The sequence below is a fragment of the Stigmatopora argus genome, chromosome 7 (genome assembly GCF_051989625.1).
Source record: "Stigmatopora argus isolate UIUO_Sarg chromosome 7, RoL_Sarg_1.0, whole genome shotgun sequence".
Lineage (NCBI taxonomy): Eukaryota > Metazoa > Chordata > Actinopteri > Syngnathiformes > Syngnathidae > Stigmatopora > Stigmatopora argus.
In genome coordinates, this window is record NC_135393.1 from 3838271 (window position 1) to 3862957 (window position 24687).

At 40.4% G+C, this 24687-nt stretch overlaps 1 protein-coding gene and 1 pseudogene across 2 annotated transcripts; both read right to left on the reverse strand.

Moving 5' to 3' along the window:
- Positions 1–44: 44 nt before the first annotated feature.
- micall1a (MICAL-like 1a) lies at positions 45–23473 on the reverse strand. 2 transcript variants are annotated; one of them, XM_077605983.1, is made up of 16 exons: positions 22697–23473; positions 18018–18066; positions 15521–15662; positions 14920–15020; positions 12757–12896; positions 11099–11691; positions 10973–11033; positions 10386–10807; positions 9693–10042; positions 9490–9624; positions 8764–8890; positions 8116–8206; positions 7061–7134; positions 6635–6749; positions 2264–2310; positions 45–896 (listed from the first exon to the last, which is right to left on the reverse strand). In XM_077605983.1, exons 1-16 carry the CDS (start codon positions 22840–22842, stop codon positions 769–771), a joined length of 2721 nt encoding a protein of 906 aa, XP_077462109.1. In that variant the 5' UTR covers positions 22843–23473; the 3' UTR covers positions 45–768. The 2 variants fall into 2 exon arrangements, with proteins under 2 accessions (XP_077462109.1, XP_077462108.1); XM_077605982.1 differs by having other exon boundaries at positions 45–899.
- LOC144077691 (general transcription factor II-I repeat domain-containing protein 2 pseudogene) lies at positions 3014–5884 on the reverse strand (annotated as a pseudogene).
- Positions 23474–24687: the final 1214 nt, after the last annotated feature.

Below are 24687 nucleotides of genomic sequence, written 5' to 3' on the forward strand. Positions count from 1 at the left end.
GTTTGCAGTGTCGCGTTACAATGATCAGAAATAAACCACAGTACTGCATTTGAATCAGCTTTTTTATTTGTTTGCCTTCCAATCTCACAGTTAGCAATCTTCGGCTGCTGGATTTTCAATGAGACAAGTGACAGGTGTAAAATAGATGTGCCTCCAAAGCGAGGGAAAGTATGTGTATAAATGAAATTAAATAAATGGCAGTTATGCAACACATTATCTTCCCCACTCTTAGAAAACACATACTACATTATAAATTAAAAGGGAATCATCCATTTAAAAATCTCATCCCAAGGAGCACAAATGCTGACATTAAAAAAAAATGCTAATGCCGACAAAGATTTAACACGTTCTAAATTTCTGTCCAAATAATGTCAATAAATAAAAGACTTTTCTTCAACATTTTTGACATGTTTAACAATGGTAAGCAGCAAACAGTTTACAAAAACTCTTTTTGACCATATGAGCCGCTTTGGTTACTTGTTGCAAATTTAAGACGACTTAAAAATACTGATCAGATATGCTGGAAACATTGTGGGTCTCTCAAACTCAAAGCTAAATTCCGCAATTTACAGTTTAACTTGATGGGCAACAAATTACAGGTTACTTGAGCTTTACTTGACTAGTCGTGCAGTACCAAGAGACCTACCCAACATGCCAATTGAGCTCTTAAAGCACTTCAGTTGCCATCATGGCTCTTGGTGGAGGAGCACCTGGGAGTGTGGCATTTCCAAAACCGAGTTGCTGAAACTCTACATTAACTCTACATACTCAACTGTTGTCCTTATGAGGGCTTTTTCCAGGTTCTCCTTTGTGGCTTAGCCTCTTCAGAACTTTCATGGGCTTGAATTTTGCCCCTTTTTTCTTCTGTTGATCTCCTTCTGATTCTTTGTGAAAGTCTGCTGAACAGGAGGTTAAGTGAGGTACACAATTAAGTCAGTAATGTTTTAATTTAGGCATAATTTCAGATGGAACTCAGATTTATTTTCATATATATCATATGTGCCCACACAATCACTAGGAGAAAATGCCACCTCCACAGAGGAATGCCTTAAGCCTAGCTAAAATGACCGTACTATTGCTAAAGAATACATAATCAAAAGATCAAAAAGGGTGAATAAAGTCAAAAGCATCTTTAACAAAGCAAAAATTCAAGTTGCGTTACTGTATTTACTCACATAGAAGCCCCATTTGTCAGACAAAAAATGATGACTGAATCGAGGGTACGGCTTATATGCGCATAAAAAGATGACATGCATGAAACTGCAAGGTGACAAAGACGAAACGCCGTAACGCAAAACAATGGGGCCGATACGGTCATTTATTTCGAAATAGAGAAAAGATAAACAGATAAAATGCTAAACAAAATTTATTTTGACGTCTATGAATGAATTTCAAGAAAAAAACTCACTTGTGCCTGTCAATGCCTAGGGCGCCGCCATCATACCTAGTTAAACGTGCTCTGACTGACCAGACGCGAGTAGCCTTGATAGATGTGTTTGTAGCGTTTACCATGTCAGCACATCTCAATATAATTAAGGCTGATCAAAGGTCTTGCGGTCGATCGTTAAAATATCAGCCTTGATACCTGCATAATGTGTATCTCATGCTATTATTGCACCCAGCGACTTGAACACTTTACCGCTACAGACACTTCCTGGTTGTGCTTACGTAACTTGCTTTTTGAAAGGAAATGATTGTACATTTGTGATTATGAAATAAAACAAAATTCCGCTCAGATTTTTTTTCTTTTTATTTCTTGTTCGAAAGGGACAACTATTGCAGTAAAAACATTGAGATATTTCGACATTAGAAGCAATTTGACCGCCACAAAATCTTAAACTGCTGGTAAGAAAATTGTAATTTCTGTCATTAAAAAGCATCAGGTTCCCATCAAGATAGACTTATTTCTTTTTTCAAATTGAATAATTTGATATTTTGCTTTTAAAAGACAGGCATATAAACTTCCTTATGATATTGACCCTCATCATGTCCTTTTAAGATTTTCCCTTCAAAGTAACACATTTGTACTCCCTATTAAAACCATGAATATGGAGGTGAAAATCGTGAATTCAAAATTAAGGCAATTTTAAGGGTGCAGCTTATACGCGGGGGCAGCTTATATGTCAGTAAATATAGTAATTCAATCTTTGTGAAGTACTGTTGTGGATGAATAAGAAATTGATATGTGAAATATATTATAGAAATATGTAAAATAAATAAACAAAAACAAATGGAGAAAACAGATCCCAGTGTCAGATCCTACCTTTTTTCTTTAGCACAGCTTCCATAAACTTATCCTCCTCTTCTTCCCTGTCACAAATATATGATTAGAGTTAACAAGAGCAACACATTAGAAGTGCTGTGAGAGACTAGGACAGGGGTGGGCAAAATTTTGACTTGCGGGCCAGAATGGATACTAAAATTTGACAGAGGGGCCGGGCCAGGAGCATTTGGACACGCAATGTAATTTATCAAACCTGGGGATTGAAATGTGAGAAAAAAGACACAATTGAAGGTGAACATTTATTTTCAAATTTACTTTCAACATTAAGAACATATTATTATTCAATGAAAGAAAGCAGTCTTTAAATAGTGATGAGCAGCATGTTAATTAAGCTACTGTACTGCTGCTGTGCGTACATGTGCAAGTTGCTATTTTTAACACAGTAGAGAAACTCACATTTCAGTGGGAACTGTGTTGTTATTCTCAATTTTTTGCCAGTGCATCAAAATCTGGAGTTAGTTTCGTGGTGGCAATTCTCAAAATATATCTGAGGTGTTGGTCAGTTAACCGGGATCTGTGACGGGCTTTATTAAAGTTCATGACGCTGAAAGTCTGCTCACACACGTAAGTCGAGCCAAACAATGCCAGCATCTTCTGTGCTGTCCTCCGGAGGTTTGGAAACGTGGCTTCATTAAGTGAAGCGTAAAAGTCATTCAGTTTAAGAGATTTGAACTTCTCTTTTCAGATCCAATTGCAGCTCATGTGGTGCTGTTTCGGGGTCTTGTGACAGGGGACAGGACACCAGCTGAAGTGACTTCTCATTTTTTTCAAAATCAGTGAAACGACGACAGAATTCTCTGTGCATGTCGTCCAGTGATTTGCAGTATTTCTTCACGTCTCAGGCCTTCTGCATGGCCAGTGTGGGGAAATGAGCGAAAGATTTGTTTGAAATTTGCCTGGAGAATAAAATAAACTTGGATTTGAAGGCTCTCAAATTTGTGTACATGTCGTGCGCAAGCTGAATTTTCCCCTGCAGCTTAACGTTCAGATCATTCATATGTGACAATATGTCCACAGCAAACGCAAAGTTACAAAGCCAGTCCTCATCACTCAGCTCAGGGAATTCGTCGGATTTCCCCATTATCTCCAAAAACGAACGAATCTCCTCTTTGAGCTCCCACACTCGTTGGCACACTTTCCCCAAACTCAACCAGCGGACACGAGAGTGGTAAAGTAAGTCCTGGTGATCCGCATCGGTTTCCTTTAGGAAAGTAATGAACTGACGGTGGTTAATTCCCCTTGCTCGTATGAAGTTAACAAGTTTTACAACTGGATCCACGACATGATTAAGCTGCAATACAGACTTACACAGAGATCATTGATGAATGATGCAGTGAAGAAAAATAACATCCTGGTCGATGTTTTCTTCTTTCACTTTATCTTGGATTCTTTTCAGCAGCCCAACGTTTTTCCCAGTTAAATTTAGCGATCCATCCGTGGTGACACTGGCAAGTTTACTCCAAGGCAGCTTCATTCTCTCGATGACTGCAGACACCTTTTCATATAAGTCCTCTCCTCGCGTTTTCCCCTTAAGCGATTCCATCAAAAGTTCTCAAAACTGTCATTTATCCCCCGGATAAAAATTAGGAGCTGAGCAGTGTCGTTAACATCGTTGCTTTCATCCAGTGCTAGTGAATATAAATTAAAGGACTCCTCCTTTTTGTTTAACTCGCTGACTAAATCTTCGTCAATCAGTTCCACACGGCGAGTCACAGTCCTGCGTGATAAACTGATTTTTTCAAACTTCACTTTGCTTTCCGGACACAAGAGATCTGCTGTCTCTACCATTCATTCTTTCAAAAACCCGCCTTCGGAGAAAGGCTTGCTAGCCTTAGCTAATTTGAATGCCAGCAAAAAACTTGCCTTGGTACTTGACTCTTGAATCGTAGTTTGTCGGCGAAAAAAATTCAGCTGAGTCTGTAAATTAGCTGCTAACTTCTGATCAGTAGCCGCCCGTTCTTGAGTTGACTGCTTTCTAGCATAGTTAGCATGCTTTGTGGCAAAGTGACGGCTGATATTGAACTCTTTGAAAACTGCAACCGTTTCTTGGCATATCAGACATACAGCCGTTGATCGTACATCAGTAAAAATATTTTGTTGTCCACTCTTTTTTAAACACTCGGCACTCAGTGTCCACTTTTCTTTTCTTTGATCCGCTCATTTTTACCAAAGGGGGAAAATGGCAGCTGGAAAGTGACACTCCAACAGAGGGTCTAGACTAGTGTGCCATCTATCGGGGGAACGAGGGTATTGCAGTGGAAAGGGAAATGAATGAGGTCATTGATTTTTACTATAATTTGGACAACGTCGGCGGGCCGGATTAAAAAGCCTAACGGGCCGTAGTTTGTCCATGTCTGGACTAGGAAGAGGTGCCCCATAAGGTTATCTAATTTTACATCATTTGTATCAAAAACATTATTTATCAATCACAAATATGTCTTTTGTCCCTCTATGCCACGGGTGTCCAAACCAGTCCTCAAGGGCCGCAATAGGTGCTGGTTTACATTCCACATGTTAAAGACGATACATTTTCACCAACATGGTGTCTTCAAAGTCTAATCAGTTGATTGCCATCATGTTCTGATGAAAAAAAAATCTGTACCCACCGCAGCCTTTTGTGGAATAGTTTGGACACCCTTGCTCTACACAATTGATTGTATAGACCAGGGGTCACCAAACTACGCCCCGCCGGCACATTTGGACCGGCCCTCTGAACAATACCAGAGACGCTATCGGATTTTTTTTCCTATTTGGCCTTGAAGACTGGGACGTTTTAATCTTGTGTTTGGTTCATTGCACCCCTGCTGAGCCCACAAATAATCCCAGTGAAGCGGGGCTTCGCATTGCTTCTTTGGTGACACGCACGGGGAGAGTGTTTCCCTTTGATGCACGCGGGCACATCCACCGTTGGATGCGCGAGCACAGTGATACCGAGACATCTGGACGATCGCAGGTGAGGGCGGAGCCCTGGGACCATCGCGGACTATTCAAGCATATAAAAACTGTGCAACCTGTTTGAGAACGGAATAATGGCGAAAAAGTTAGGTAAGAGACAAATTGATTCAGAATGCAGGGTATTTAACCTGGAGTGGACAAACGATTATTTTTTTATTCAATGCAAAGAAAAGGCTGTTTGTCTCATCTGTCAAGAGACGGTTGCGGTATTCAAAGAATACAATCTTCGCCGACACTATGAATCCCGTCACAAAGACAAGTACGATAGCTTGCAAGGCCAAATACGAGCAGACAAACTTTCAAAGCGAAAAAGTGGACTACTATCTCAGCAAAATATATTTGTACGCCAAGCTCAGCTGAACCAGGCCTCTGTTCGGGCCAGCTTTCGGGTTGCTAAACTGATAGCAAGCAGCGGTAAGCCTTTCACTGACGGAGAGTTTGTTAAGAAATGTATGGGTGCTGTCGCAGAGGAGGTGTGTCCCGAGAAGAAAGATGCATTTAATGCCGTAAGTCTGTCGGCGAATACAATGACCAAACGCGTTGAAGAAATCGGGAGTAATGTATATGCCCAGCTGCAGCAGAAGACGAAAGAATTTGACTTTTTTTCATTAGCACTGGATGAAAGCACGGACGTGCAAGACATAGTGCAACTGCTCATTTTTATTCGTGGAGTTAGCGCAAACTTTGAGATATGCGAGGATCTGGCAGCCCTCCAAAGTCTCAAAGGGAGAGGATATTTTTGACAAAGTGTGCCAAACCATGGAGAAGTTGGACCTGGACTGGTCAAAGCTACCTAGCATCACGACTGACGGGACTCCTAGCATGGTGGGCGAAACTCGCGGTCTAATGGGACGCATGAACCGGGAGTTGGAAAAAAGGGGTCTCACCGCCCCGCTACGAGTCCACTGCCTAATTCACCAGCAAGCACTGTGCTGCAAAGTGTTGACGTGAGAGAGATTCTGCTCTGACAACTGAGCTGAACTTTTATCTGTTAAGATTGTGCATGGCACAACAGAAAGTTAATGTTCCATGGCTTTTTTTTCTTTGAAGAACCCAGAGAGTTATTTAGTTATTATTTATTTCATAAATAGTGTTATTTATTTCCTGTTTTTTCTGTGAAGAACTCAGAGGGTTATTTAGTTATTATTCATTTCATAAATAGTGTTATTTATTTCCTGTTTTTTCTGTGAAGAACTCAGAGAGGGTTATTTAGTTATTATTTATTTCATTAATAGTGTTATTATTTGTGGCCCGGATTTTACACAAATGCAGTGCATTTGTGATTAAATTCAGACAGAATCCTTACTGTAACTGTAATTAATACGTTTAGTGACATTTTTGTTTGGTGGTTTGAGAGCTCAATGTAAAATAGGTTAAAAACAGTGTTATGATTACCTCTGCCTATCCTGGTCCATGTTGTTGACTATTTGGTTGCGCTGTTCAATGATGGTAACCAGCTCAGCCATCAGCTGCTGCTCACGGCTCTTGTCTTCCTCAGTCCAGTCTTTTTCTGAGGGAAGGAGGTGGACAATTACAGCTTATATTTCGAACATATTTGCAGTTGTTTGGTCATAAATTGTTAGTGAAAATACAATTATTTTAAAAACAGTCTGCTCTTATTTCCATTTCTATCTATAGCATCAATGCAGCTTTTTCCAATTTTAATCAAGGTTGCGATATTAATACACACAACAGGCACGTCCTGTGACACCACACAGGAAGACTGAAGTTACTGGCAAGGACGAGAGCTTGGTGCAGCTTTATAAACTGCAACAGCTGGTCAACAAATGAAGCCCTCTTCTATTTAGCCCTCAAACCAACCTGGTTTGTTCAGAAGACATCTCAGCTCATACTCCACATCAGCCTGTCTCTCCTCCAAGTTCTGCTGCTTTGCCCTGTGAGTAGCATTAGAGATAAGATCTTTAGCCCGAGCCCGAACCCGACACAAAATTCGGGTCGGTTCGGGCCTAAAATGTCAATCATTACTTCGGATTCAGGTCGGGTCGGGCCAGGCTTCTCTCTCGATGAAAAAAAAAGTATACTAAAATGATGTCGTCTCTCGCTGATTTAAAAAAAAAAAAGTTTATAAAAATGTATACTAAAATGATGTGTGGATACTAAACTAAGGAACACTTGTTCTAAAATAGATAATTTAACTACTAAACAGGAGGCACAGAGCCACAGCATGCTCTGCGCAAGTCACGTGAAAGCCGCCCTCTTAATAATCTTCCCCTACGCAAGTAGTACGCATCTATTTTGACTTGGAGCAAGAATTTAAGGATAAACTAAAGACAAGAGAACTGAAAAGACAAACACGCGCCGGTTGAGGTTCGAAAAAGCTTCAAATTGATTGTTGAATATGCTCGAGAGACTTTTGTTGGCTTGGCTGAATGTAGTCAATGTGGCGCTTTGCTTTCAAACGTGAGCAAAAAGACTGGCACCTCGACGCTGAGCAGACAAAAGTGATGATCGTCAAACATCTATATTATCATATAAAAGATGTAAATGTGTATACAGTCTTGTTTAACTTAGATTTTGTTACAAGAGAGGTTTTAAATGTGTTATCGTAAATCACGCCACCTCCTCCCGACTCTGGTCGGGAGTCCCGAGTCTTCACAAATAAAATATAAAATTTCGGGTTTGCTTCGGGTTTGGGCCTGCAAATCAAGTTTATTACTCGGGCCGGGCCGAAAATTCATACCCACGGGCCGGATTGGGACAGATTTTTATTCGGCCCGATCTTACCTCTAAGTAGCATTAATCGCATGAATGAGAGACAACACCACTTGTTAGCACCATTGTGTCAGAGGAGTTCAAAATGTGAAGCCTTTTGGTTTTCCATGGTTTCATATCAAAGTAACAATTCAGACACTTACGTGTAAACTAGCTCAGCTTCTCGCCGGACTAATTGATGTTTCTCATGAATGAGTGTAAACCAGTCAACCAAGAGGTGCTCCTCATCCTCAGCTGAAAAGCATAGACAATGATCTTGAAACACACTACAAAATGACAGACAAAAACATTGAACTCGACCATTTTAACCACATATGTAAACATTTGAATGCATCGTATGTCAAACCCTTCAATGTTTTAATTCTTGAAGGAATAATTGAAGAGCAACATTGGTATGGTTTCCAAGCCCGTTATATACAGTTTTTTTTAACCTAAGGTGAGACAATGAAGCTCAGCAGCCACTTCCTTCCAAGTACATCCTGTTTTGAAGCCATGCAAGTTGATGTTGATCAATTGTAAGGTGTTGTCTGGGTCTCACCACTTGAACAGCGTGATAAAAAGGAAATGTCTTGAACTATTCATAGCACAAACACCTGTTGGTAACTTTGCTATTCAGCACTTCCTTGAAGAGCAACAAGTAAACAATGTGAAGTGTGTCGGCAAACACGGAATGGGCCAATCATTTGGATTGAAAGTGTACTGATGGTCTATGGAAATGTGTGTTTGGAAAACTGGAACACTACCTTGCACAGCATCTGGACAAATTGTTTCCCATGAATTCAAAAACTTACCATTGGGGTTGTCTCTGAGTTTCTTCTCTAGCTCCACACCCCTTTGCTCCAGCTCATCTAGCTGGATCTCCAGCTGACTCATCTCTCCATGTATGTCCTCCACCGGGATGTACTGATCTGACTGCACCTGAATCGGTGTATGCATGGGGAGGAGTATTGAATTAGATTTGTGACACATTTATTATAGTATGTGCCCAATATTAAATATTAAACACGACAGGAGTGCACAAGTAACAATTCTGCACGCACAAGAATATTGTTTTTGTGGATGAAAACATGATTCTGGTTTAATTCACAATTAAATTTTGACAAACAAACATTATTTGTCATTTGATTGCTTCTTTCCTCTTGCTTGCATAAAATCAGACATTCTCCTGAGTTTGAGATTCCCCTTCCTCAGTCATCTATGTTCTATTTAGAATAACATTTTGAAATTTTGCACTTCCACATCATTCCGATTAGTTTGTAATTAAAAAATTGTATAGCGGCCAAGCTTTTGGGAATCAGGTTTATATGCTTAGTGTCCAAAACATGCTTTAACACAAACAAACACGTTATTGTGCACACAAAAAACATATGAGTGGAATCAAAACATTTTTGGGGGATGGGTATTTAATATTACACAGATGGCTTATCTCATTAACAGTTGTGAAAGAAATCCAATAAAGAGAACCAGCTATGTGGGATATTTGGAATCTTCTCTTTAAAGTGTCAAAAATATTGTACCTTGCGTTTGATGAGTGGAAAACCGTGACCTGGGGCAGGGGGCCTGGCAGGACGAGGGCCCTTTGGGGCTTTTCTGTTGGATTTTGAAGGTGGAGGAACAACTTTCCTATTAAATGGATTTTCCTTACAAATTGGCTAAAGAAACAAACAAAACACACATGGTTATTTCTTATGAACACTGTATGAATAAATCATTTTCTTACCTTGTTGTGTGAAGGGCGGCTGCCCGCAGCTAACGGACTGGGTGTGGTGGTGGGACGTGGTGGAGAAGAGCCAGTGAATTTGATGTCATGATTACTACGACTGACTTGTGGGGTGGCAGGCGCGGAGCTTGCATTCGACTGTGCGGGAGATGCAAATGGGCTCAGGCAAGAATGAGGCAGCCGCTCAGCAGAGGAGAAGGAAGAAGTCGAGGTGGTAGATGGCGAACAAATCGAAGGCTCGGAGACACTTTTGGTGAAACTGGTTTCCTGGTCACTGCCTCCACCAGAGGCCGAATAGGGTTGGGATGAGCTGTGGTCAGAGCCAGAAGACAGACTCTCCACACTGAGAGCTGGAGAGCAAGAAGATTGCCAAGAATGAGGAAGAACTAAGGTGCACAGTTTATAGAAGTAAACCAAGGAGGCAGAAGTAAAACAGGAGTGAAAGTAGATGGAGTATAACGGACACATTATGGAAAGGGAAGGGGGGATACAACAAAGTTTTGTGATGAAGTGTCTTGTAATTGCGGCGTGGATTTTCTTTAGCAAACTTTGAATAACCAAAAACATTTAACATCGAACAAATTTGAGGCCGGAATCCAAAGTAAAGATACTTATAACCCAGTTGTCATTGAGACTCATCTGTGAGACAATGACAGTACTGACATGCACATTTTTACAGCAGAATATTCCAACCTTGATTAGGAGCATTTGGCAGCGGCACACGAGGCGCTGGTCGTTTTTTGCTTTTGGCACTTCCTGGACTGGTTGAGTGGGAGGAGTTTCCGGTGCTCTGAGGTGTGTCCACAGCAGAGGCTTCGGCCACCTGCGTGATGCTGTACCATGGGTGACTCGCTGCCAATGTAGTGGGAATCTCAGCGCTTTCCTCTTCCACTTCAAGCTCGTTGCTTTCATCGTCATCATCCTCAAAAGGGTTGGAGGGGAAAGAAGGCGTATTGGAGCCCAAGCTATCCTCTTTAAGAGAATACACAGAGCCCGTGTTGGGAGGTGTTGACAGTCCAGCAGGGGGAGGGGGAGGGGGTTTCTTCTTCTTGGTTTCTGATTGGACCAAGGCAAGCCAGGGTGGATCTTTAGGTTTATGTGTACCACAGGACAGGCTGAACAGTGAGACAGACACATGGAGCCATCACATAAGGGAAAACCATACAGTATACATCCAAACAAAGGAATGGAGTGGTAAACATTTAAAATGATTTTTGTTTGGACAGCAGAAGCCTCTGATGATGTAATGAAACAAATGAAAATTCAGATATACTACGCACCTTCTTGGTGATTGGGATCTCTCTCTAGGTTTTGGTAAGATGGGTGGCTTCTGATGTTCACCTATTAGTCCAGATGAAATGTAAGCAAAATTCATTTTGCATTGTACAGTAATTGTGATCACGCACCAGTTGCAAGGCTGTCTGCTGACCGGGGTAGCTTTACCCGCGGGGATGGCTGGGGCGGTGGGCTGCGCTCAGCAACCCGTCGAGGTGCTGGAACTGGTCGGGCAACGGCTTGGTTTTGACTGACAGGTTGTGTAGAGGCTAGCTCACAGTTATCTGCACTATTATTTAGTGTATCTTCTACTGTGGTTTCTTTATTTTCGTCTTCATCACTCTCATCAAAAGGGTTAGGGGGAGAAGGGGGTTGGTGCTTCTCTTCTGTTTGTCCACTGTCATTGACCAAATCTGTGTCTCCCAAAGAGACATTGTTTGCTTGCGCAGGAGTGACAGTGACAGTTACATCGGCTTGCAAGTCATCGGTTTTGCGCAGAGGAGGTGGAGCCTTTTGCTGGTCCGTCTCAGTGGCTGAGGTGTCGGGGGACTTGCTACGACCGATCCTCATCGATTGGACTCCAACAGGTCTCATGCTAAGATCTGGACGGCCATTCTGGTTTGCTGAAGCTTGTCTTGCAAGGTGGTGAGTGCAGACCAAAGCCCCGGAATCACTTCCTAGTTTGTAAGCTCCGGGTACCAGAGTGCTATGACACTCAGTGCACCTGGAAGAACAGTCGTATCACGTCTATGGTTAATTCATCTCCCTAGGGTATCTGCATATTTATTCAAAAGATGGTTATGATTTTACAATTCACGCACCAGAATCGTGTGGGGTCGTTTGGTCGCCGGTCTTTTGGTCGCGGTCTTTTGGTCGCGGTCTTTTGGTCGCGGTCTTATGGTCGCGGTCTTATGGTCGCGGTCTTTTGGTCGCGGTCTTTTGGTCGCCCGGACCCAAACAACGGGCGACCAAAAGACCAGCGACAAAACAAGGTAAAACAACACGGTCTATGCATCAATAAAAGCCAACAATGGCCCTGAGCAGTTTCACTGAGCGGACATGTGAGTGTATAAGAGTTTGTATGTACATGAGTTGTCCCCTTGGGAAGGGACGTCAGTCAGGGTCTTAACAAGTTCTCCAACAAAGCACAATAAAAGTACGGGAAATTTGGAGCTTTTCTTTAGCCTAATAATTAATAGGGCATTAAGTATGACTAAATAATAATTCGCAGTTTGTATTTAGGGAATTTGAGCAACGATTTAAATGGTAATTATCAATAACCTTCCGGGCGACCAAAGAGTTTGCATGTCCTCCAAACATTTATTAATTCATTGATGATCATTGATTAATGAATTTTCTGTACCATTTATCCTCACAAGGGTTGTGGGGGGAGCTGGAGCCTATCCCAGCTGACTTCGGGCACCAGGCAGGGGACACCCTAAATTGGTGGCCAGCCAATCGTAGGGAACGAGGAGACGGACAACCTTTCACGCTCACACTCATACCTAGGGGCAATTTCGAGTGTTCTAACAGCCTCCATGGATGTTTTGGGGATGTGGGAGGCAACCAGAGTACCCAGGGAAAACCGAGCAAAACATGCAAATAGCACAAAGTGAGGACCGACCTGGCGTAGAAACCTCAACCCCAGAACTGTGAGGCCAACGTGCTAACCACTAGGCTCCCGGGCTGCCCATGACATAACCAGAACTCCAATATTACATTGACACACTATTGGAATTCTGGGATATGGTCCCATGATTTACATCACTCACATAGGCCTTGTGCTCACCTGAAGCAATTTCGATGGTACAGCTTTCCATCCACCAAAAACCGCTGCACTAAATGGACATGCTGCTGACAGGCAGTGCAGATGCTGCTGATTGTGCTGCGTTGGGACACTTCCAGCACTGTCTTCCTGCTATGGCTAGGCTAGTGCATGCAGCCAGAATATGTTCGGCAGGGATAAGACAGCGAGGAGACATTAGGCGAGGGGTGAAGATGCAGAGTAATGCAGGGAGGGAAAGATCAAACATGGAGTCAGGATTTGAGGAATTGGATTTTTCAATACATTTCCAATCTACAGCTATCTGCTTAAAGATCTACCATCCAACAGTATTATAATAAAAAAACATCACGATATTATTTAATCGATATGAATTGCAATGATTATATACTTGAGTTATTAGTTATTACAGAGTCACACACCATTGGTCAGTAATGGCACATTACAAAGTTCAGATTCAGTGTTATTTGATGGTTTCAAATTGGGGTATAGGAAATTACTGGTTAGCGGTTGCTCATCCTAAAACAAGACACATTGTTAGGGTAATACAACATTATAATGTACAAAAGCGGGTTAAATAGACTGACCTATCGTTTTAAGTTTCGTCTCTTAGCCCCCCAACAACAACATCCTATTGCCTAGGCTCAGGGGGAGAGAGTGGAGGAGGGGTCAAATTTGGGGAAGGAGGAGTACAGGACGAGGGAGTGGAATGGATTTCCATCTAAAGAAGTGATGATGCCAGTGCATAAGAGTGAGGAATGGAGGTAAGAAGATGATGGCATGCCAAAGAGTAAAAACAGAATACAGAGGCTATCTTTAGAGTTTACTACTGTTTTCCTTAGAGGTAAGAAGGAAATATGAACAGACTGAAAAGGGAGGATAGGATTTTCTATTTTACGGAGGATTTTTTTTGTCTTGCTCTGTAATTTACAGATTTAATGACATTACACATAAAATGTACTCATGGATACTTCAAACTAGAGCTGGGCGATAAAACAATATTTATCATGATTTTTTTTTGTCAACAATAATATTAAAAACTTTCGATAAAAATTCGATTAATTTAAACTGCGATTACACCACCCAAATACCACAGAGAATGGGGGCGCTGTTGCGAGATGAACACAAGTTCCAGACCAACGCTCAGGAGAAGAGGATGATGACGAAACGTGTTTTTAGCATGTTAGCAATAGAGGCTAACACGGAGGTTTAATGCAAAAGGACAATAACACGGCCAAAATTAGCGATTATGAGATGCAGGACAACACCGAGCCGACCCACTAAAAGATCCAAGTGAATTCTTCCTGGCGTTTTCTTTCTCTCTCTTTTTTTAAAAATGCCTTATTGAAAATATCTTTAACCCACTGTCCTCATTTGAGGACGGCCTGTAATATATTTTCTTACTTGATATCAAGGTGTTTCCCCATATGTAAATGTTCTGAAAACGTTGCAAAAATAAAAAAACGTGTTATTTTGGGTTAAAATGGGTTAAGTTCATGCAACTTTTTTTTAAATAAATGGCCATATGTGAGGTAAATTTACAGTGTTTCTTTTTGTGAGGCTGAAAATAGTCTTCTTGCCAATGGTGATGTGTCTTCAGTTGATGATTTTATTTATTTCATATTGCACAGCAACTTTTGGTTTGAAGGCAAATTTATGAAAATAAAGACGCCTGTCAAAATTTCTGCAGGTTTTATTCTTTACTTTTCATAGTGTAAGGAGGCAGTTGTCTTATCTTTATTGCACAACAGAAACACAAAAATACTCATCATATTTCCAATTCTCTCTTCTTATAAAGTAAGGTAACATAGTTACTTTTATATTTAAATAAGAAGGAAAGTAATTTATTTACTTATTCACAGAAGTTTGAAGTTTTAAATTGGGAAAAAAAGGATGTGATAGTTATCTTGATAATTATCGTTATTGACAATTTTTGTTATATCGCTCAGCTCTACTTCAAACCAACTAGATACACACAAATATTGGGCAAAAATGAAATGTGCTTATTCTAGGACTAAATTAGAAAATTGACATAAAATGTAAATCATGCCATTTTAAAGAGGAAACAAACTGGCTTCAGATATTCCAGTCAACACATCCATAAGGCAAACTCCTATTTTTTTCCGGACCATATAGTATGGTCATATTTTTCTACTGTTTTGTTCATACCTCAGTCTCCACTTCTTTGACTTCTAATGGGGTGGGAGGCCTTTTCTGGGCTGGCTCATTCTGACAAACCGAACCTAGCCTCTTCATGCAGGGAGTGTTTGCTGTAAAAGTAAATTATTAATTATTGCACGTATATATCTAAAGCAATCATAAATGACTAGATATAAAAAAATAACGTAATCTCACCACTTGACAATTTGAGATGGGATTAAATGTTGAAATAAAACAAGTTCAAAGGAGAGGAGACGTGTACTCTTAACCGATCTCCAGTCAACCACTAGGGACAAACAATCATTCACACCCACACCAATAGCGAACATCTTGAAAGTACATGTTTTTAGAAGGTGGGATGAGGTCATAGTGGTTGAAAAGACAAAAAAAACACTGATGTTAGGGGGAGAACATTCTAGTTCTATACAATAGAGGCATATCTGAAATTAGACATAGAAACTGCATACAAGCTAGTGACTACCTCTCTGATCTTTTTGATCATATTTGAGTTTATTTGTGGGCAACATTCTTATTTATTTGTTGCCATGGGAGTAATTTGATTGTACTGTACTGCAACAACAGTTTCCTTAAGTGGGTTCTGTGTACTAACCTTGAGATTTGTTATTGAAGAAGTTGTAGTACTGGGAGACATAAGTTATAATGCTAAGCCTGTCAGGAACCTTCATGGATACCATGTCTTCTGGGTCCAACAGCGCAGGTATCCCTAGCTGTACCTCTGCCACCTCAAAGGCCTATGGTAAAAAAAAAACAATAAAAAATGGCTAAGACAGTCTCTCATTCGTCTTACGCAACGATTTGTAATCATCCTTGAAGTGAGGTAATAACTGGTCATGGAGTGACACAATCACACAAGCCCATACATGCTTGCAAGCTACAAATAGTTTGGACTTAAAACCTACTTACCGAGCTAATAGGGTGTTACATCATTATCTCGTTGTAAAGTAGTGTTTTGCTATTTTACCATGAAAGGAACTGCAGCACAAATTAGATACTAGCTTCAGTTAAATAACGTTACATGTATGATCCTAGAAAGGCGACCTGCATATACGACTTCAGCCAGTAAATTGCACCTGTAGTTGGATAGGGCAAAACTGTCAAAGATGCGATAAAATTATGTTCTAAAAAAATGCATAAATGAAGATGAATTGCACAGTAGCGTCTCGAAGCAAGTTTTTTGGAAGAGGCTGCCTTCCCAGACATTCTTATTCAAAGATGAACTGAAAGTGCCAGGGTTCACACGGATCGCCTGACACTCATCCATCATGTGTGGGGATGCTGCTGGTTGGCTTCATGGTAAAGCCAGCCTTAATCTACGAGCTTGACCGTCCTCATGCTTTAAAAAACAAGAACAAAGCCTTGCTGCCTGTCTAATGGATGAGCAACCGGAAAGCCGGGATCACCAAAGTCGCCACGAACTGTTTCCTCCCAAACGCAAAGATGTACCCCACTGAAAGCGGGCTGCCATTTAAGGTCTGGACTGTGCAGGAGGACTTGGACTAAAACTCCCATTAACCAGTTTTATATTATTTTTTATTTTATTTATAGCAAGTGGAGAGGAAGTATTTTGACTAGAATACAGTATTTAAAGTATTTACATTTTTTTATTTATAGATTATATTTAGATATTAATACATTAGTTGTTAGAATTATTATGAATATTCTATATGTGTTGTAAGCATTTTTCAATAAGTAATAAGGCTATAAACCAATTCAGTGAACCATGGACACTTTTCCTCCACATCGTCTTCTCAAGGCCCCACAGCTCGAGGACACATTGTTTTCACACACGCTTTTCGGCAGAACACAACGGGACTGTTTTGACGGGACTCCAGCAGAAGATGGCGATAATCGCATTATTGTTTGAAAATACGGCTTTGCTTTGTTTACCTTGAAAGCATTCCTCACACTGTTGTTTTTCTAACCAGCGAGGGTGTTATTGTACTGATTACATAACCATGTTTTTCGAGTGTCGCGATTAAATACAATGATTCAGTTACTGCAATTCAGAATGCACTGGGGACTAAGACGACGTCACAGCGCATTTTCCTTGCAAGTTGTAGGCAGAGTTTGTTGAAAGATGTTTTTCCTTTTTTAATTAAATATTACTAATAATGATTTAAAAGGTTTGAATCATTATTCCAACATTAGTCTTTTCATATGATTATGATTATAACTGTAATATTTCATAAATACACTTCCTGATGATTATACTTGTGTACTAACATGTAGTATGGTTGGTAGTAATAATAGGCGTGATCCTACTTCGTGTTTTTTCTGGTCTATATTATCTGCGAAAATCGAGGGATTAGTGTAAATCAACAAATTGTAGGTGCAAGTGCTAGATCATAATAACCCACATTACATGATGATGATACCGACTAGTTTCAATATGCGTTGATCACTTCTTGTGTCTATTTGTTGGGAAAGATAATCCGAGGAGGGTTTAATTGAACACTAAACAAAGAAAAAAAAGACTTAAATGGTTGCATGTGCTTCTCATTTGCAGCCAGAAATACTTGTGCTTAAGCCTAAGGGATATAATGAACGATTTGCCTTCACTTATTAGTCAGCAGATTTGGTTTCTGGTTCTTTAGCAAACATGTTCAATTTCTGAAGGCAACAGGAAAGTCCTGCCAAAATTTAGCTCACACTGAGAATGAGGAGACTCCCATTTCTGCAATGGATCTCCTTTTGCTCACAGAGGAAAAACTCAACATTTTAGGTCAGTGCAGCACTAGCATACAAAAATATGATTCAGTATTTCTCATTTATTATTTTAAGACAGTGATTCTCGAATAGTGGGGCACCCAAAGCAATGCCTGTGAGCGAAAACATACTTTTTTTGCTAAAATGAAGTGTAACTGCACATTCACGCAGTGGATGGCAATGACACGCTCACATTTAGTGTTGTTAATTTTAACAAGAATACAATCAGAAGTGTACTTGGAATTTTAAATTGTTTTAAGGGAAGACTACATACATTCATGTATGAACAAAACAATTTTTCACTTGAACTATAATTTCTATGCCCGTGAATAAAATCACGGCCATTAACAGCAAACGTCCTCAGAAAAGGAATAACTTACCAGTCGGTTGTTCTCATAGATGTCATCTTTAGACAGTGAGTCAAAGTCTCTGCAACCACATAAACACAAAAACCCGAGTTTGTCAGGAAGTGCCTCATGTGAGCCAACTTATTAAGTGGAAAAAAACTAAAGCAGCTACACCGTAGTGACCTACTTATGTTAAAAAAACAGTAAAAGGAAAAAAAAGGTGTTTGAGCTGCATGATGGACAGACCAGCTAAGCCTTTAAGCTTTTTACAGCTAAACTTTGCTACTAGAAACTCCATCTACACAGCAATGAAGCAGTCTTGGAAAAAGGAGTGATTCTGCCCTGATGACTGCAAAGGCCCTGGAGCAAGAAGCCAGGCTCTCACCAGTAAACATCCTGCTGTAAAAGTGGAAAATATCTGAGGTGCTCCTGCTTGAAAGTGTGCTTGTCTACAAAGGCATCTCGGAAAGACTGTCAAAGTTTGAATAACACTGCGGCGAGAAAAACACAAGAAAGAAGGCTTGTAGAGACTGTGTAGGTGTAAATATGAGGAATACCAAATCCCCACACGCACATAAAAGCACCCCCACCAACAGACACACACACACAAGTGACTTGTGCTCATGTTAAACTGTTTGCCAAATGTATAAACACAATGAGCAGCAACTCCATTTAAAAGACTGGTCCAAATGCGCCTTTTTCAAGCACAAACTGCAACGGTGCAAAAACTCATCTCATCTTCTGAACCGCTTTATCCACATTAGGGTCGTGGGGGGTGCTGGAGTCTATCCCAGCTGACTTCAGGCAAAAGGCAGGGGACACCCTGACTCGGTGGCCAGCCTCGCAGGGCACAAGGAGATGGTCAACCATATACACTCACATCCATATGTAGGGGCAATTTAGTGTCCAATCAGCCTACCATGCATGTTTTTGGAATGTGGGAGTAAACCGGAGTACCCGGAGGAAACCCACACTGGGAGAACATGCAAACTCCACACAGGTGGACCGACCTGGATTTGAACCCAGGACCCCAGAGCTGTGAGGCCGACACGCTAACAACTCACTTCACCGGGCCGCCATGTGCCAAATCCGTTCAGAATAATGATAACATTGATGCAAGTTGGCATTGAAATCAGGTCACCATGACAATTTTGTTTCAGAATTTAATTTTGGCAGCTGGACAGGTGTGAGTGAAACATAGTTTAAAGTGTATCATATTGTACATCTGTTGATCAGGTGAAGGAGATGTCATATAATAGTTTGAAGTTTTCGCAATAATGAATAGAGCCCAAAAAAATTCTGGATTTACAATTTTATTTTAGTTAGTTTATTTTACTTTCAAGTAAATATATACCTTGGGCCTGCTACAAAGCGTAAAGAAAATACAACATTAAAAAAACAAATTTAAATTACTGTACAATGTTCATGATCAACTTAAACTTCCAAACAGAACTCCATGAGAACACAGTTGCAAAGAATCACTACAATGGCCGAGACACATATTAGAGAGGTAAATAGACGTATATATGTGCAGGGGACACCCTGACTTATGAGTTATGCCTCATCAGAAATTGAGGCCGACACGCTAACCACTCATCCGCCGGGCCGCCATAATAACATATTAATTCAATTGAAAGCACTTGAATTGAATTGAATAATGGCAGACTGTAATATCGCAAAATATTATATCACTATTCAAATAATTGAAAGCGTGATATCTGAGGGGAGATGGTACGTCCACGAGTGTGAGGTCAGACACTTATTTATTTATATATTTATTCATTAACTTACTTATTACCTATCTATTTATGTCTAAAATGCCTTTCCTATTCCTGCATCCTCACCCTCTTGCTACTGTGACAACGAAATTTCCCGAATACGGGATGAATAAAGTTATCCAATCCAATCCAAATTCAGTTTGACAGGCAGAGGCCTTGGCTGCAAATTACCATGACAGGCTGTCTGTCTGGATCAGAGTGAACTGATCTGGGTGACTGCAGCCACTGTACACACTGGGGGCTAAACAGGGACCCAAAAAGGGCTACAAATGAAGAGACACAGCTCAAAAGCTAACTATTTAGGGCTTACCAACAGTGCAACTTGCAGAGTTACTATTATGCAAGCTTCAGATATCTTCCATCTTATAGGCATCCATCCAGGACATTATTTCTCAGTTTGTTTGTTTATTCATGGAGCATTAAAGAAACTTCCTTTGAATCACATTCCTGGCACGCAATATGTAACAACTGGTAGTTGCTGCACCATTTACCTTAAATGCTGCTACATTCCTGCATTATATTGCAATAGTAGAGTTATGCCTCATCAGAAATTGAGGCCGACACGCTAACCACTCATCCGCCGGGCCGCCATAATAACATATTAATTCAATTGAAAGCACTTGAATTGAATAATGGCAGACTGTAATATCGCAAAATATTATATCACTATTCAAATAATTGAAAGCGTGATATCTGAGGGGAGATGGTACGTCCACGAGTGTGAGGTCAGACGCATTTCCTTCATACTGCAAGTCGCATGTTTTTGCAATATGAAGGCCGCACCAAGATTTTTTTTTTTTTAAATCAACATAATTAATCAACAGTAACATTTACATAACAGTTGATACCCTATCATCATCAGTTAATTTGATCATTTGTATGTAGAACAACATAACATTATTATAGCAAGTTAGTAACACTTTTTTTCCACATAAAAGCCCAACGTATACACCAACACCCTTTGCATCTGAATAATACAGTTACCAACTCAAATGCATGATGATAATCAGGAAACATGAATTTAAATCCAATAAATGAATATTTGACTGCAACAGTTGTAAGACTGGTGCTGACATTCCTCTTAGATGAGCCAATTGGCAGCACATGACTGCTGACTACACTTGTCAGGATTATTAATGGAAGGTGTCATCTGATACACTATGACACAGACTTAAATGTCTCCTGTTCCAAGAAACCACACGTCCAATGGGAAAAGGGTCGCTCAACAAAAAAAACGTACACAAAATCAACCAACGTTTTGTACTTATGAAAACAGAGAGTAACGTGTTGTTCTGGTCAGCACATAGCTTGTCAGGCTGTGTTAATTACAGCACAAGGAACTTCAAGCCATATTGAATACACTCAAATTCATAAATCCAAACAGTGGTAAATGTGTGAAACATTAGTAGTGTCTACAGTACGTGACTACTTCTTTCAAGGATGTAAATACCTCTTGAGGACATAGCATGATTTCTGTTGGACTGCCGTGATATATATTGTTGAATGAAACCATGAGAAATGAATGGTACGGGATGTTATGTCTTTTTTTTCGAATGATCACTCTAACTTAATTTATTGAATATTTCAACTGAGCATCACCACTTCTCAGCCTTACGAGATACTGTGTGGTAGCTTTAAAATAGATCTCATTGATCATTCATTCATTGATTTTCAGAACTGCTTATCCTCACAAGGGTCCCAGCTAACTAGGGGGCACCAGGTGGGGAACACCATGAATCGGTGGCCAGCCAATCGCAGGGCACAAGGAAACGGACAACCATTCACGCTCATACTCATACCTAAGGGCAATATAGAGTGTTCAACCAACCTACCTTGAATGTTTTTGGGATGTGGGAGGAAACTGCAGTACCCATAGAAAAACCAAACAAGCCCAGGGAGAACGTGCAAAGTCAACACACTGAGGACCCACCTGGGACTAAGCTGCCATTGACGGCAAAAGATGCCCAATCCATTAGGACTGACGACTTGGCAAACCTCATTCAATTACAGTGATTGCGTCAAAAATGAATTGACTGCCTATTGTCGTTCATGGGTATTTCTTCATATAATTTTCTTTTTTTCCCCAAATACAACAGCATATAGTCTGTGAAGATGACACGACTAACCAATGAATGAGTCAGTATGTTCAATAAACAATAATATCCTGAATCATCTTTACTACTGCAAACCTTTCTGAATATTTTGTCGGGAACAAATGCATTAGAGGTAAGATCGGGCCGAAAAAATCCAAACTGACCCGACCCAGCCCGTGGGTCCAAAAACCCGACCCGGACCGAAGGAATTAACTTGAATTGCAGGCCTGAGCTCAAAGTAAACCAGAAATTTCTTTGTTGTTGTTGTGAGGACTGATTTATGATAACGGTATAGTATATTTTTTTTCAGCGAGAGAGAAGCCCGACCCGGACCCAAAGTAATGATTGACATTTTAGGCCCGGGGCGGCCCGGTGACGTGACTGGTTAGCGCGTCGGCCTCACAGCTCTGGGGTCCTTGGTTCAAATTCAGGCCATGTCCACCTGTGTGCAGTTTGCATGTTCTCCCCAGGCCTGCGTAGGTCCCTTCCGGGTACTCCGTTTCTTCCCACATTCCAAAAAAGGATGCATGGTAGGCTAATTGGACACTTTAAATTGCCCCTAGGTATGGGTGTGAGTGTGTATTGTTATCCGTCTCCTTGTGCTCTGGGATCGGCTGGCCATTGATTCAGGGTGTCCCCCGACCCTTGCCCGGAGTCAGCTGGGATAGGCTCCAGCACCCCCCACGACCCTAATGAGGATAAAGCGGTTCAGAAAATGAGAGGAGATGAGATTTTAGGCCCGATCTGACCCGAATTTCGGGTCGGGTTTGGGCTCGGGCTAAAGATCTTACTCTTAACTGCATCATATGACGCTTCCATTGCCCCTGGAATGTGTACTTACATCAACTCTGGCCTGTACCGATGTATGATGGCACAGAACGCCAAGCCGTCCCGAAACGACGTCGACATGTCCTTGACTTCCACATCGTGATAATTTTCACACTGAAGACGACACCACTCTTGCAGAGCCTTTAGAGATCCCATCATCGTGCCGTGGAGTCCCAGGAGTCGGCAGTCATCAGAAGAGTTACGCCAAGGAAGCAGCTGTATCTCTTATTGGAGCACTAATCCAACACTTCGTCACTAGCCAAAAATGTACAATATATACAAACTTTTGGTTCGCAAAAGTTGCATTATAGTCCCAAAATTATCTGACCTCCGAGGTCATGCCGATAAAAATATATCTATCTTACTAGACTATATAGATCCACGTCAACAGATGGAAAATAAAAACAGTAACTATCCTAAGTTACGAGTAAGGAAAATAGTTCTTATGGCAGCCAACTCACGCAATCAGCTCTAAAAAGCCCGACTTTAAAACAGGGATTTTGGAATAATGTAGTTCGAACCCCTTCAGGAATGCCGCTATGCTTGAGGTTTGATTGGCAACCCGCTTTTTTGCTGTTCAGCGCTGCCGTGTCCCGCAGTGGTTGAAGCGAAAAGTCCAGTTTTTCCTATCAAACCTTATCAAAATCACCATTGTCGACCTGACTAGCTAGTCGCCGATAACAAGACACCCTCGTTTGCTTTAACCCCCACAATGTCACACTCCGTTGTTTGCTTCCACGCCGCACCCCAGCGGAGGCACTACGGGAGAAAAAGACGCCCATTGGGCTACTCGCGCGATATTATAAAAACTCGCGAGATTGGTGTGAATTACCCGGAAGTTGTTCCAGATGAAGTCGCGTATCAGAAAGATTTCACGAATAGCACGCAGTTATGTCAACTTGATAATATGATGGATAAACTATATATTTTCTGTCCAAATGAAAGTTACTTTCATTAGTAGATATTGAAGAAATTAGGCGCAAATAACAATAATAAATTAATAATTAATAAATTAAGTCTTATTGAAAAGCTAAATGGTGTTTGATAAACACAAGGTAATCACCTATCTTTTCTGTAAATTTGGTATCAATACGTCAAATGGTTTGGGAATTATTGAAGAAATTAGGCGCTAATAACAGTAATAAATTAATAATTAATAAATTGAGTCTGTTGTTGAAAAACTAAAAGTTGTTTGATAAACAAAAGGTAATCACCTATCTTTTCTGTAAATTTGGTATCAATACGTCAAATGGTTTGGGAGCTATTGAAGAAATTAGGCGCTAATAATGGCAACATATTAATAATTGATAAATTGAGTTTTGTTGAAAAACTAAGTGTTCGATAAACAGAAGGTAATCACCTATTACTTCTCTTAAATTGGTGTCAATAAATGAAATGGTTTTGAAGCTATTGAAGAAAATAGGTTCTAATAACAATAATAAATACAGAATTAATAAATTGAGTATTGTTGAAAAACTAAAAGCTGTTCGATAAACAAAAGATAAATCAACTAGCACTTCTGTTAATTTGGTGTCAATTACGTGAAATGGTTTTGGTGTTATTGAAGAGAAAACTAAAAGTTATTTGACACGAAGGTAGGTAGAATTCTATTACACATAAACCTTGTGTTGACCTTGTGTTTTACGATAAAATTCAAATGAAGATTATAGAAGTATGGAGACTATTTATTGTTTTCACCTTCCTTAAAAATGCCTATTTTTAATACAAAATTTATTCAATGTTTTTATGTATCTCCCACCAATGCATCCAATTGCATGAACTCCCTTTGTGCTCTATAGAGGACATTTGGAGCTTTCCAATGATACCAAATTTCTTTTGCATTAAACCAATTACTTCACATAGATTGGGGAATTACAACATAAATGTGATTGGACAAAATGTTCTCCTGGTAGTCAGGAAGATATAAATATGTTCATTAATATGTGCAGTCCCTTATTAAATAAATCAAACTCAAACTCAATGTTCAACGCAAATCTTGTTCAC

Excerpts from the sequence above, each read along its gene's own strand:
- micall1a (XM_077605982.1), bottom strand. The coding sequence starts at position 22,842 with ATGATGGGATCTCTAAAGGCTCTGCAAGAGTGGTGTCGTCTTCAGTGT. Across the intron at positions 18,067-22,696 it reads CGGTACAGGCCAGAGTTGAT|AGACTTTGACTCACTGTCTA; the intron begins GTAAGTACACAT and ends ATGTGGTTGCAG. Across the intron at positions 9,625-9,692 it reads GCCGCCCTTCACACAACAAG|CCAATTTGTAAGGAAAATCC; the intron begins GTAAGAAAATGA and ends TTGTTTCTTTAG.